The 15,642-nt window shown below is 44.0% G+C and overlaps 1 protein-coding gene across 3 annotated transcripts in view; it reads left to right on the top strand.

The window, feature by feature from the left end:
- C8A (complement C8 alpha chain) overlaps positions 1-15,642 on the top strand; it is a 65,039-nt gene that overhangs the window by 46,122 nt on the left and 3,275 nt on the right. For all 3 annotated transcript variants that reach the window (XM_025427775.3, XM_025427776.3, XM_035716558.2), the window contains 3 exons: positions 8,469-8,600; positions 9,716-9,873; positions 14,089-14,311. In XM_025427775.3, the coding sequence (XP_025283560.3) occupies positions 8,469-8,600; positions 9,716-9,873; positions 14,089-14,311 (513 nt within the window). The remainder of the gene's footprint in view (positions 1-8,468; positions 8,601-9,715; positions 9,874-14,088; positions 14,312-15,642) is intronic.

The raw sequence follows: 15,642 nt of genomic DNA, 5'->3' as shown, positions 1-15,642 counted from the left end.
TCTCCATGGCCTGGGAGACTTCCTAGGTGCTTCAGGGGACTAGGGATTTAGTTCGATCTATCACACTTTACTGTCTACTTCCATCATGCATCTTGTTGATGATGTGTTCCCAGAGGCTTGCCCATAGGCTGAGGCTGATCTATAGCAAAGGCTCTGTGTCTTTCTAGCAAGAGAGGTTCAGAATCCAAGCCCATCTATGTTCGGCCTCCTCTGGAACTTTCCTACACTCTGTAGTGTCAGGGTAGAGTCCTAAAAAGTCTGGGCTGGATTGGATAGGGCGGAGGGTAGGGTGGGCAGGAATCTGAATGTGAAGGGTCTTATATTTATGGCTCAACAGTCTGGGCTGGCCCAGAGGGTCTTTTGCTGTGCCTGCTAACCAACCAGTCACCCTGAACAGACAGGCACTAGATTCTAACAGGCTCCAGGCTTTATCCCCAGTTACCATGACAACCAGGCTTCACGGTGATGGATGGTATTGATTGACTGACAGACTCCTGGTGTCTTGGCTTTGTCCCCATCCCCCCTAAGTCATTTGCATACACTTGGAACTGAGACACTCTCAGCACCATACTCCTGATCTTGTCCTAATTTTGCATTTCTACCTCTGTCACTGAAACAGCCCAAGCCTTAAAGGGGAAAAAGGCATGATGTCAAAATTACCCCCAGTGCCACCCTTAGCTCTCTCCTGTAGGTAACATAATATGGCATGGACAAAATGGGCTTTGGACACAGACCTTGGTTCAATCCTAGTTCTACTATTTACTTATTGTATAATTTTAGGCAAGTGACTCAAACTATCTAAGCTTCTGTTTACTTGGCTTAAAAACGAGAATGATTGCACCTGCTGTGGAGAAATGTGTGAATATGAAATGAGATGACCCATGGGAAAGTTTTGCCTAGCATATAATAGGTCCTTATCAGATATGGCTTTTCTCTTAATCTTCACTCATTCGTAGCCTAACAATATAAACTGCAGAATGCGGATTAAGAAAACCTGTTTTGACAAACTCCTCAGTCTCCACCCTTCTCTGATTTTCCAAGTTCAGTAGCAGGGACAACCAGCCCAGTCTTTGTACGCTGTAGCATTCACAGCAATAGTAATAATAGTAATATTTGACTGTTATTGCTGGGTCTGAGCCAGGCATCATCCCCAGCATTGCACACGGTACAGCTCAAATCACTTTAGCACCACAGACAGCCCTACAAGGCAGACACCAGGAGAGCCCCCACCTTACAGATGAGAATACTGTGGCACACAGAGGTTAAATAATTTGCCCAGACAGTAGGTGCGCAAAGGTGAATTATAGTTCAAGCAGTCTTCATTCTAGAAGGACTGAAAATCTCTGCTATAACTGACTCTTATCATGGCCACATCAGCCCCCTCAGCTATACTGCCTCTTGTGTGTGTGTGTATATATATATATATATATATCTCCAAAATCATCTAGAAGAACCAGAGTCCCTGAAGATACTTGTTATCAGTCAGGAGGGACATCTGAGGTTGCAGTCCCAATGCTGCCTGTTGGGAGCATGGATTCCTTTCTCTGAGCCACTTTGTAGAATGAGGTGATCATGGAACCGGGGACTTGGTAAGGCTACTGCTACTTGTGCCACATGAGGAACATTTCTCTGCACTGTTAACACTGAGGTAATGAAACGAAGCATGCACTGCATTTTGGGCAAGCAACCGCAATTTGGGGCAAGCAACTTAATAGTAGCTAAGATTTGTCGAACACTTAATTGTGTCAGATGCTGGTTTTAGAGACTCGTGTGTGGAAACTATCACTGCCATTTTACCAATGGGGAAAATAAGGCCCAAAGAGGTTCAGGTAACTTCCACAAATAGTGAATGTGAATGTAAAACTCTGACTCGAGAGTTCACATTCTTGACCACAATTACTGCTTTTCTTAGCCATTGAGCCTGCAAAATGGATAAATCCTCCTGGCTCCCTAAGATTGTTGTGAGCCTCCAATGAGATAATGAAGATGAAGGTTTATAAAATATCATCGCTTAATCCATTGTGAGGTATTACAAAGATGTGATTTGCATCATCAACCAAAAGGAGATCTGAGACTATCAAAAACATTTAGAGGTATTGTCTAGATTGGTTGGAATCAGCCCATCCCTGAGCACTCCTGGGGGCTTGTCACATGCCAGGCTCTGTGCCAAGACCCGTAAACCCAAGAGACGATTTTATAAGTTTGCAGTATAATTGGAAGAATAGACCAAGAAACCGACAATTGCTGAATTGGAAGAATAGACCAAGAAACTGACAATAGGGTATGCTGAATACTATGCTGGAGGGAAGCGCAGAGATACCGTGGGGGACACAGAGTTGGGCCCTTGGGAGAGAAGAAAGGCTTTCTAGAGCTGACTGGGAGAGGAAACAGCATCTGAAAGGCACAGAGGTACTTATACTATTATTCCTAGGTGGTTGGGAAGGAGCATGAATCTCAATGCATAAACAGTAGCCTACACTTCCCAGCTAAATAATCATCTTTTCCAATATCATGGCATGAAATAGATTTTATGAGTCCTCCCTGTCCTTCTGAGCCTGTCTTTGGGGGCAACCAATGTAGCAAAGCCAACATAGCAGATAGATCACAGCAACCTGAATGGCATTTGTTTGTTGCAAAGAGATAAATAATGTATTACACCTGCTGTTTTCCACCTGATGCTTTTCATCTGAGAAGTGACAGACTTGCTGCGCTCTGGCACCTTGGAAGTCAAGCTGCCTGGTTCTGCCTCCCCACCACATTGATGCAGCCTCTCCAAAGAGGCAGGAGAACAGCTCTAACACCTGTACCACAGACAAGACCAGGTGGGAAAGAAGCCGTAGACATGGTGGCCAGAGACATGTCTTCTGGGCTCCTGGTCTGCTAGGTGGGCATCACAACAGCTCTCCTCAGGTGCAGACTAGAGTGGGAATGAGCCCAGGGGCTCCCAGTACTTCTTACACTGATTGGCATCTCTCTTTTCTATTCTTGAGTTTAGGTCAGGTTGGCTTTTCTGAGCAGAATCTTGCTGCTAGGGATGCAAGGCCTCCACATGGCATCCCTCTGCTCTCAATGTCTCTGCTTGTCTGGCTGATTTCTACTCATCCTTTCAGACTTGCCTCCATATCCTTTGACCCCCAAGGAAGAGTCCCCTCTGCTGGCCTCATTCACAGCTCTCATCACACTGAGTAGTAATCATGCCCTTCCGGTTCTTCACACTTGCCTGTGAACTCACTGAGAGCAAAGTTTCAGAATCATGGCTTTAGAAGCAACCTTAAAAGACTACTGGTCAATTCTTCAAACCCTTCTACTGTGCTCCATACAGGCAAATAGCCTCAGCTTGGTACCCTCTCAGTATGGGGAGCTCACTGCCTTATGAGACAACTCAAATTTCCTTGGCCTGTGGCCATCTTGGTGATTTACCTTATGTTGAGCTTCAATCTATTTTCCTGTAGCTTTTGCCATTTTGCTCCTAAATCTTGCCCATGCAGCTACACAAATAAGCCTAATTCCTCTTCCTCAAGACAACCCTCTGGAGAGAGCTGAATCTAGTTCCACTCATCTCTCTTATTATTTTTTTTTTCACTGATCTCTCTTAAAGAGAGATCTTTCCTCTGTTGTTCAGGTGAACATCCCTCATCCCCTCAAACATTCCCAAAGCATGTGGTTTTGAATTTCTTCACCCTCTCCCAACTGCTGCCAACCATGATTCTTATACCTGATAGTTGGACTATCTTATATACTTCATATAAGTGAAATCATGCATGTTTGTCCTTCTGTGATTATTTCATTTACAATAATGTCCTAAGGTTCACCTATGTTGTTGCATATGGCAGGATTTCCTTCTCTTTTAAGGCTGAATAGTGTTGAGTGAATGTCTTATTTTCTTATTTCCTTTTTAAAATGTAGACTACAGAACTTTGTGCCAGGCTCTAGGTTTCTCTCAGCTACACAAAGAGAGTGAGATTATCCCCTCCTTTACTTTATTGATTATAATTTCTTCCTGGTTTTTCACCTGGCTTCATTGTCTTCCTGAGCTGGAAGTTGTCCAAAACCCTACAGCCTTTTCTCTTGCTCTCCTAAACTGTGCCCATTCCCTATTATGCTTGTACATGGTATTTTCTCCCCAGGGAAGGATGTTACAGCTTTCCCAACTGAGCCTCATTTTGCCGTGCTTGGTCTGTCTTTTCTTCCAAACCTTTTGAGGGCTTTTTGAATCCTGATTCTTTATCTGAATGATCCTTGGCTTTTCCTAGTTACTTCTTACGGGTAGATGTGATGAGCCTGGCTGCTAAGTCCATATCCAAGGCATTGACAAAGGCATTGACTGAGACAGGGCAGAGGCCAGTGCTCTGTGATGAGCCACCAGAGCTTGCTATAGAACCATGGTACCCAATATCTGGCCCCAGATGTGCTGACTAGGAATCATCTGGGTTATCTGTTTAAATACAGATTGCTGATTACACAGAAATACAGAATTAGAACTGATATAGGTGGGACATGGGAGCCTGTATTTTTAATAAGCACTCCAGACAATCTCACTGTGTAGCCATGTTTGGGAAACATCAAACTCTCAAAACAAATGCCAGTATGATACGGGTCCAAAGCTGACATCAAAGGAGTCCAGCCTGATGGGATGGGGTGGAGCCATGGTGGATCACTGTTTGGTTCTATAAATACAGTTGACCTTTGAACAACATGGATTTGAACTGTATAGATCCACTTATACATGATTTTTTTCAATAAATACAGTATGTAAATGTATTTTCCTTATGATTTCCATAAGTTTCTTTTCTCTAGCTTACTTTAAGAATATAGCATATAATACATATAAAACACAAAATATGTTTTTATCAACCATTTATGTTAACTGTAGGCCTCCCATCAAGAGTAGCTACATTTTGGGGGAGTCAAAAGTTATATTTGGATTTTCTTTTTTTTTTTTTTTTAAGATCTCATTTATTTATTCTTGAAAGACACATACACATAGAGAGGCAGAGACGCAGACAGAGGGAAAGGAAGGCTCCATGCAGGGAGCCTGATGTGGGACTCGATCCTGGGACTCCAGGATCACACCCTGGGCCGAAGGCAGGCGCTAAACCACTGAGCCACCCAGGGATCCCCTATACTTCGATTTTCAACTGGGTGGAGGGTCCGCGCCCCCTAACTCCTGTGTTTTTCAAACTTCAGCTGTGTAGTCAGTCCACTCATGCCCCACACCCATCTATCTGGGCAAGTGCATGCAATTGCTCCAGACATTTCTCTGCTCTCTCTCTCCTCTTCTTCTGCTCTTTACTTGCTGAAAGCAAGAAGTCTCTGGTTCTGTGTCTTGGCTTCTGATACCAGTTTCAAGTCCTGGATTTGGGCACTACATAAGACCTTCTCTACCCCCTCCCCCCTCCCGCTTTACCCTATAGCCCCCTCCCCAGCCTCCTGGTCTTGCTTTCCCATGGGCCCTCTGTAGACAGCTCTGATTTGGCCTCCCCTACAGCTTCTAGTGAGTGACTTCACTTCTCACCCTCGTATATTGAAACAGGCAACTCTAGGGATACACCTTAGCTTTTGTTTAGTATGTTGTCCCAAACCTGCTAGCTTCTCAAGGACAAGACCTAATTCAGATTTACATCATATTCCTATTTAATTCACAGTGTCTACACTGCCTAACACACATCGTGATGGGGATGGTACACAGTCAATGTTTACAAAATTTTTCTCTCTGATAGCAGAATTCTCTAGTCTGATGTGACAACTGCAATTAATGGAAATACCACAGGCTTCTAAGTGAAACAGACTTGAATTTGAATCTCACCTCCACCATCTCTTACCTATAGGATCTTAGGCAAAGATAATTCACCTCTATGAACCGAGAACATCTCAATTAAAAATAAGGAGTGTGGGCTAGGCGTCCAAGGATGCTTGAAGTTCTCACATCCTATGATTCTTAAATCACAGACCTTCCCTTGCTGGCTGAAACCCTACCTTGGTGTCCTTAGAAGGCAAATCTTTGCAGTTGAACAGTGCTGCTCAAATTGAACTGGAATCCCCCCCACCCTCACTCCACTCCCCCCGCACATGGCAGGCTGTGCAGACCCTGTGTGAGCATAAGGGCTCTGTGGGTGCTCTCCAGCACCACCTCCTCCCACCCTGTAATCAGCCTACCCTGTCACTGGAAGCAGGCAGCCCTCCACTGCCATTCTCCTTGTAATCACTCTGGCTTCTGCCTGTGAATTCCTTTTCCCCACTCTTGTTTATCACTGGTGAAGCATTTTTTAATCAAAACAATTAAATATGCTCAATCTTCCTCAATTAGTAATGCATTAACAATTAAAAGTACTCAAATAGAAGTGGCAGGAGAAGCCCTGTGCTTGATGCTGAGTGCTGGTGCTCATACCTCACAGCATCCCCTTCCAGGCGCTTCCAGCCCTGGAGTGATTCAGAAGAGTGCACAGAGGCATGGGGTTGGAGTTGTGTGTGGCTCACGGGAGTCTAGAGAGGGACAAAGCCAGCCCCTGTCTCTGCAAACAGGAAACAAGCCCAGTGTGACCACCAGCCTTTTCTCAGCTCATACAGGGTGCTCGTGCCTGGGATTTGTTTAGTTTTACTTTTGAAAAATATAACATTTGTACCCGGTTCAAGTATACAACATGAAGATCTGATATACATATACAAAGGGAAATGATTATTGCAGTGCAGCTAATTAACGTATCTTCTCACATAGTTTCCTTTGCCTGTGTGTATGTGATGAGAGCATCTGGAACCTCTCTCTTTACAAATTTTCAGTGTTCTATCCAATACGATGAACTGTCGCCATCAGGCAACACATTGGACGTTCATACTTATTCATCCTACATAAGTGCAACTTTGTTCCCTTTGACCAGCATCTCCCTGCTTCCCCCACCTCTGCACCCCTGGAAACCATCTTTCTACTCTTTGCTTCCATATATTTATTTGGTTTTTTTTAGAGTCTACCTATAAATGAGATCATGTCATTTTTTTCGTTTAGTGTCTGGCTTACTTCATGTAGTATGACATCCTCCAGGTTCATCCATGAACCTGGTTGTGGCACATTATATTATATAGATATAGCTGTAGATACAGAGATAGAGATATAATAGTCACACACACATACATATACACACACACACCACGATTTCTTCATCCATTTATTTAAGTGACTGGAATTTGAATTCAGGATTCCTGACTCCTGAGATTCTTTCTGTCAGAAGCCCATACCACAGGACTCATGGCGTATATGTATTCACTCACTTTTTTCATTAATCAATTACTTATTCTCAAAATAGGGAGCATTTCCTTCACAGCAGACACTGTCTGCCATGTTGACAAGAGAGCGGTGAATAAGGCACAAATATTTGACCTCACAGAGTTTGTAGTTTGATGGGGATGCAGGCAAATAAACTTGCTTCCTCAATACTCCCTTGAAAAGATTAGATCTAATCCTTAGCTCAATTGAATAACTGACCTAAATTATTTTTTCCTTGTGGTTGCCATAACAATGCAGGTATTGGTAATAATTATTGTATAGTTGTAGTTAAAAGTAATGACAGTTCAAAAATGCAAACTCCAGTTCAGAACCTTCAGGAAACCTGAGCCACAGATAAAGCTGGACTCTGGTCAGGACCTTGCTCTAGTCGATTTTTCTAGCCTTACTTGCCAGCCCAACAAAGGGCTGGAAACCCAGCTTTGTTTGTGTACAGAGTGAGGGATTGGGATAAAATGATTTTACAGCTTTGAGGATGATGCTCCTCATCTACAAGATTCAGGTTCCTCCGTGGGTCCCCAGATGTAGACAAATATAGAAATAGCTAATGTGGGACTCAGTTATCATGGGGCCTGAAGTCAGGTTGACTCCCCATGGAGATCTATCCATCTTCTAACAGCACTCTGACCTCTCCAAGGTACTGAGAGGTCCTGAGCAAAAAAAAAAAAAAAATGTGCAAATATGATCATTCATGCCTGACTGAAACACATTGGTAGCTCTGAAAAAAAGAAGGAAGCATTCTGATCCAAATCTGCTTCATGGAGAACATGATATTTGAACTGGAGCGTGAGTAGACTTTGGAACGATGAGGGAGGGAGGAAGAGGCATTGTGTGCAAAATGGGAGAGTGAAAATGGTGCCAATCATGGGCCAGTTACTGCAAGAGGCACAGGGCTATATGGATGGATGAAGCAGAATTTCTGCCCCAAGGAGGCTCCATGAAGAATGTGCAAAGGAAAGGGAACTGGCACTTTTGAGCAACTAGTATGTGCAGTACACATTCTCCTCATTTCAAGAATTGTTTGGGCGTGAGTCACACAGAAGAGAACGCTGAGCTTGGGTTAAAGGACTGGGCTCTCAATCTAGATCTCTTAGACTCCAAAACTGAAGTTACAACCGCTGTGGATGGTTGTTCTCTACTCACTGTCTTGAAGCACCTCAACATTTTGTGTCTCTCCATCGCCTTGTTGCAGGTATTACCAGCAGAGATATCGAGAAGTGCTTTGGAATTTCTGTGGGCATTGAATATGACTATGCAAACTGGATGAAAATTGGAGGAAGTTTAGAAGGAAAAGGTTGTGAAAATATTGGAGGTGGTGATTCTAGTAAGTATTGAGTAATGAGTCTCCCAAAAAGAAGCTAGACCTTTCCTTGGATACACACTCAGGGCATGAACATGATTTTCCCCCTCAACTGACTTCATTACAGTCAATGGTCACACTGAGTAGCTGCTAAATATCCCAAACCAATCGCCTGTTGTGGTTCTATTTTGAATTCATCATGGGCTGAGATCACCTTAGAGATATGTGGTTTTTGGAAAGTACCCTCTCCTAGGTTTCGAGCACTAGACAAAGATGAAAGAACGAACTGGGATGAAAATGTATAGACCGAACCTGGGTAGTTGACTGTTGAGATGAAGGCCCCTCATGTTATAGTCCAGAGGGAAGAAACAAGTCCTCTGAGAGGGACAAATATAGTCACCAAGGTCAAAGAACAATTATTAGAGAAAGACTGTACACAGATATTTTGTGGCATTTCCTGAACACGTCAGTGTGTCTTCATGCATGCATTCATTCATCAAATGTATTGGGTACTTTTTTTCAGGTGGGAGACACAGAGGACACAGGGATGATGAAACAGATTACAGTATAGTGTATGAGGTAGATATGAAACAGGTTCAAGTTACTCCGATTGTGTTAGGCTATTCATGCGTCAGGGCCTTAAGCCAAATCGTTTCTCCTGTGCGATGCCCTTCCTTCCTCTCTCCGTTTATCTATAAAAATTCATTCACTTTTCTACACCTTTCACCCAGACCACCCTCCCTCCTCCACTGTAGTTTGTATGTGTTTCCTCATGCCCCTTCTGAGCCCCATAGAGACATCTGTCACAGGACCTCTGATGTTTAATTGAATCTCATTGGTAGGCAGCAGACACTGAGGAAACATGTGACATATGAATGAATAAAAGTATGCATGAATGACTCCTCCTCCATTCTTTCATCCTCTCCCTCTGCCATGCTGGGCTGGGCTGGGCTGTCTTCCCAGTGTCTGCTCTAATGGGTCCATTTCTAGGGTTTTGTCCTGCTCCTCTGCTTTGTTCTGCAAGTTAACTTAGCAAGGTAGAAGAATAGGAGACAGCTCTAAGGGGAGCAGTGGAGCCTACCGACCAGTCCTTTGGCTTTTTGGAAAATGAACTAATGCAGTTATCTTCTTGACGGCAGAAGGCCACAGGCTGACCACAGCTGTGGAAGACATCATTTCTCTGGTGCGAGGTGGCAGTTCTGGCTGGGGTGCTGGCTTGGCTGAAAAGAGGAGCACCATTACATACCGTTCCTGGGGGAGGTCATTAAAGTATAATCCTGTTGTTATTGATTTTGAGGTAAGTCTTTTCGCACTTGAAGAAACTCTACGTCCATGAGGAATGAAAGTGAAGCAGACCAGATCATTTCATATTTCTTATTATGAGCCCATCAAAGAACAAGATTAAATGTAACGGCACACTGATCTGCTGGCCTACCCCATGCCTGACTATTGGGAGTGCGTGACTTTAAACCCAGGCCACAGGACCACTGGGGGCAGAAGCTTTATATCTGGGCAGAGCCCAGTTTTACACTAGTAGTCCCAGAATTTCTTCAGAATTAGGCCACATTAAAATATAGGAACTTGCATCCATACAGAAAAGACTTTAAAGTTACATTTGTTCAAGTAGGGGTTGGCAAGCTTTTTCTGTAAAGGAATGGATAGTAAATATTTTAGGCTTTGTGGCACACATACAGTCTCTGTCATACAAATTCTTCCCCTCCTTTTTATACAAACTTTGACAAACATAATAACCATTCTTAGCACAAAAGACGTACGAGAACAAGCCGTGGTCCAAAGCTGTATTTGCTGCCTCTGCTCTAAAGGGTCCCATCCCCTCATCATAATGAACCTCTTGTCTAGATGTGAGTCTTGCCGTGGAAAAGATTAGGGACCTGAGGCTTCAAGTCACCAGTGGGCCATTTTTTTTAAAGATTTTATTTTTTATTCATGAGAGACACAGAGAGAGGCAGACACATAGGCAGAGGGAGAAGCAGGCTCCATGCAGGGAGCCTAATGCAGGACTCAATCTCAGGACCCCAGGATCACGACCTGAGCCCAAGGCAGACGCTCAACCACTGAGCCACCCAGGTGTCCCACCAATGAGCCATTTACAGTCACATAGCTTATATGTAACTGCCTGGATCTCAGACCTTGGGACTTCATAACCAGTTCCCACTGTTTTGCTTCTCTGGGGAAATCTGGCAGGTGTCTGGAGACACTTTTAGTTGTCACAGCTATAAGAAGGTGCTACTGGCATCTACTGAGTAGAGACCAAGGAGGCTGCTAAACATCCTGCAACGCACAGGACAGCCCCCTCAACAAAGAACTATCTGATCCCACATGTCAATAGTGCTAAAGTTGAGAAACTCTGCCTAACCTCACACAGGCAATAAAACTATAATCAAAGTGCAGAGGAGATGGATTGTCTACCAGTCATCAAACTATTTCTATACATAGGCAAGGGCAGTCCATTAAGTAAAGAGTTGTATTTGGGGCTTTTAAGTAACATATTATTGTTTTCTTGCCCATTTGTTCTGGACTCTTGCCCATTTTCTACATATATTTTAAATCCCAGGTATGGATACATTCGTTTTCTTAAAAGATATACCAACAGTTGAAACAAAAGTCTATTATCCCACCCCGCTCTCTATGATGAAAGAGGTCAGGTGGATTAACCCAGATCTCATTTCTTCTCAATAAGTAAGGGACCATTTTCACGCACCTGTAATTCACATAGGGTCTGAAAATTGCTATCATCAAGCTATTAGTCATTTAGGCAAAAAGTGTAAAATTGATATCAGGAGCAATATATAAACTTTTGTGGGCAAGAGGTGAACTTTGTGTTTGCCTTGAGCAAAGCTTCCAAGGGCAAGTCTGATATAAATGATTTGGAGAAGACCAAATACTGTCTTTAGGGAAAGAGAGCCTAGGTTTGGGGTGAGAAAGATCATTTGGATCATTGGCTTGCTACCTTTTCAGTGTGTAACCTTGGACAAGCTACTTTATTTTCTGAGCCCTAGTTTCCTGGTCTATAACATGGGGATAATAAAATGCTACATCACGGGTTTAGGGAGAGAGTAGAGAGTACTTAGTGAACGTCAGTTGAAGAAACACGTTGATGGGAGCTAAGTGAGAATACCATAGCTGGTAAATGGCAGAGCCCAACTTGAGCTCTGTTCAACAGACTCTAATATACACGATCTCTTTACAATACATGCTGCCTCCTGAGAAGTTCAGATTTGATGCATGAATGGGGCTGGTAGGTTATAGAGCAGGAAGGTGACACAGCTAGAGCTGTGTTTTAAAAGAAGGATGCTTAAAGACATATGAAGGGTGACTTGAAGGGCTGGGGAGAGAGACAGGCAGACAGACAATGGACAAGGAGGCCAGTCAGGGGGCTTTTGGGAACCTGATGCTCAGAGTGGAGACAATGTCTTACTCATTTGCATATCCCCATAGCTTAGCACTTATTTAAATAGCAGCACTTATTTATGGCAGTTACTTAGACTGAGTGAATACAGGAATCGTGTTAATGTATGATGTTGTGCTATGTTATATATTATTCTGAGTTATGTTATATTGTGCCGCTAACATCATACCACTTGCTTTCTCTGAATCTGGAAAATGGGAACAAAACCATGGCCAGTATCTTTTCAAGATCTAGGAGTCTTTTTCACCACCCCAACCTCCTTTTAGCTTCTACCTGCCCTTCCCAAGGAATGCTCCCTTTCCTCTTCCTGTGGATTCTGGGGATTCTGGGAGTGAGGAGTGACAGGACAAAAAGTCCATTAGACTTAGATTAGAAGTTGCCCAATGGTCCTGACCTTCCCTGGAATTGAGTCATCTTTAACCAGAGTCACAGGGCAGCCCATTCTGCACTGACTGCCTAACAATGGGGCCAAATTTCCTGAACTTCCAGTAAGTGGTCGTCTGCCTTTGGCTGGCAGCCCATCCAGTCCTGAAATGACCAGGCTGGTGACCTCAGCTGCAACCTATGAGCACAAGCCAAGGTCTGTTTGTCATGGGTCTTTCTGTACACATTACCAGGAATCCACTCAAGGCTACTGCAAGTGCCCTCTATTGACTTTTGGTTCTGAAGTGAGATGGCTGCAGTGTGGCTCAGTCCTATCTCTGAATTGCCCTGCAAGCTTGGCAAATCACTCCCATCTCACCGCCTCAGGTTACTGTCCCATAAAATGAGAGATCTTCAAAGGAGCTTTCATTTTATGATTCTATGTTAAAATATATGGCCTTAAAAGCATGCTGAAGACAACCATATGTACATGCAATTTGAAAAATTTCAGCTTTTTCCCCCATCATCACATCTAACTAATAAAAATGGTGCTTTACTTTATACTGTTCTTCCCTTTTGCAATGGTATCTCTCATTCATTACTTCTTTAGATCCTCATAAGAATTCTAGGAAGTAGGTTATTATTTCCATTTTATAGAAAATGAGGCTCAGGTTTAAAGATGGACAGGAAAGAGTTCTAGGTCACATAACTAGGATGTGAGCAGCATTTATTGAATTTTCACTCTGTGATAGACCTTTCCCATCTATCAGCTTTCATCCTCTCAGTAAACCTGGAAGGTGAGAGTTTTGTTCCCATTTTAGAGACGAAGAAGGCAAGCTCCCTGTGCCTGTAACCTGACAGATCACACAGCTGGAACTAGTAGAGCTGAGATCCAATCGATGCCAGATTTTCTGATTCCAGATTCAGTGCTCTCTACCACACCTACTACTTCCCAGTCAGGGATCGATTCACCCTCAGGGAGCATTTGGCGATGTCAGGAGAAGTTCTGGTTTTCACAACCAGAAGTTATTGCCAGCATCTAGTGGGTAGAGGCCAGAGATACTTCTAAACATTCTATAACGCACGGGACTGCCCTCCCCTGCCAACAAAGAATTATCCAGCTGGAAATGCAGTCATGCTGAGGTTGGGAAACCTGCTGGGTTATAAGTCATTTCTGGAATGGGTGCCTCAAATGCAAATTACCCCTTCCCCCCAACCTCCCCACACTTATACCGAAAAGAGAAGTGTTCAGTATTGCCAGCACATCAAGGACTTTAACAATTCCTGCATTGAAGGTTAACAATAAAAAAAAAAAAAAAACACCAAACCACATAAACACACATAATAAATACTTTACACTCTCCCTGCTTCCTAAAAGTACTGGTGAGGGCAGATGAGTTGGCATAGACAGCTGCTGAGCTCTCTTTCTCTGGGATTGGGGGACTGCAGCTTTCAGAGATAAGCAGGCCCATGTTCAGAATGGCTCTTGCACTTAACTTAATAGTTTGAGCCTGATCAAGTCACTCAAACACTCGGAGTCTCCGGAGTTTAGTACCTGCTCCGAGGAGTGGCTGTGAGGATTCAACGCAGTGGGTAGAACTGAGTGTCTAGTTCCATGCCTGGCATGTAGCAGACCCTCCAGAGGCTTGATGGTCAGTTCTCGGGCTCTGGGAAGCTGGAGACCCAGGGAGGGGCTCTCTGTTCTTTCTGCACCCACAGATGCAGCCCATCCATGAAGTGCTACGACATACAACCCTGGGGCCCCTGGAGACCAAACGCCAGAACCTGCACCGGGCCTTGGACCAGTACCTGATGGAATTCAATGCCTGCCGCTGCGGGCCCTGCTTCAACAATGGGAAGCCCATCCTTGAGGGCACCAGCTGCAAGTGTCAGTGCCCGCTGGGTCGCAAGGGCCTTGCCTGTGAGCAAATGGAGCAAAAGGGTAAGACCCGTGCATCCTTTATTTTGTGTTTTTTTTTAAGATTCTATTTTTATTTATTCATGAGAGAGAGAGAGAGAGAGGGAGAGAGAGAGAGAGAGAGAGAGAGAGGCAGAGAGAGAAGCAGGCTCCCTACGGGGAACCTGATTCAGGACTCAATTCCAGGACCCCAGGATCATGACCTGAGCTGAAGGCAGACGCTTGACCACTAAGCCACCCAGGTGCCCCAGTTCCATACTTAGATTTGAGCCTGGCCCAGCTCAGAGGGGCCAGCACAGAAAGGATCTTTGGGGTTCCCAGCCTCTCCTTTCTGTGACCTCTTGCCCCCTGACCTAGGAATCTGTGTTCTGAGTTTTATGGCTGACTCCACCTCTCTGCTTTAATGGTGCTTATGCTTTCTCCCTGCTATCAAGACCCTCTCTCAGATGAAATCTGTGGGTTTTTTATTTTGTTTTGTTTCGTTTTGCCAAGGTGTAGATGGATATAGGATTCATTTCTGGAAGGATATATTAGTTTCCTAGGGTTGCCATAAGAAATCACCACAAGTTGGGTGACTTAAAGAAACAGAAATTTATTGTCTGACACTTCTGGAAGTTAGAAATCCAAAATTCAGGTGTATTGGCCAGGTTGATTTCTTCTGGAGGCTCTGAAGGTAGACCTACCTTTCCTAGCTTCTGGTGGTGGTTGGTAATCCCTGGCATTCCTTCGCTGGTAGATGTGCTGTTCCAATCTCTGCCTGTCTCCACGTGGTGTTCTCATCCATACAACTCCGTTTTCTCTGCTTATGAGAAAGCTACTCATTGGGGCAGCCCAGGTAGCTCAGCAGTTTAGCACCGCCTTTGGCCCAGGGCCTGATCCTGGAGACCTGGGATCGAGTCCCACATCGGGCTCCCTGTATGGAGTCTGCTTTTCCCTCTGCCTGTGTCTCTGCCTCTCTCTCTCTCTCTGTGTGTCTCTCATGAATAAATAAATAAAATCTTAAAAAAAAAAAAAAAGAAAACTACTCTTTGGATTAGGACCCACCCTAATCCATCATGACCTCATTTTAATATGACTTATTCCAAAAACTCTATTTACTAATATAGTCACCTTTAGAGGGGATGGTATTTAGACTTGAGCATATCTTTGGGGGCACACAATTCAACTCACTACAAGAGTTAAGTAGTTGCGTTACAGTGAAAAGAATTATGAGCAAAACCCAAAAGGGCTGGGGCAAGTGAGGTTTAAATGTATCATGGCATAGCATGAACCGATTGCCACCGGGGAAGAAGGCTCTCAAACAAGGGTTAGAATTCTATATTCCTTAAAGATGAAGTCTGAGGACCTGGATGTGA

Source organism: Canis lupus, chromosome 5, assembly GCF_003254725.2.
Source record: "Canis lupus dingo isolate Sandy chromosome 5, ASM325472v2, whole genome shotgun sequence".
Taxonomy (NCBI): Eukaryota; Metazoa; Chordata; class Mammalia; order Carnivora; family Canidae; genus Canis; species Canis lupus.
The sequence above is the reverse complement of the archived record's forward strand: the minus strand, read 5'-3'. Positions and strand labels throughout refer to the sequence as shown.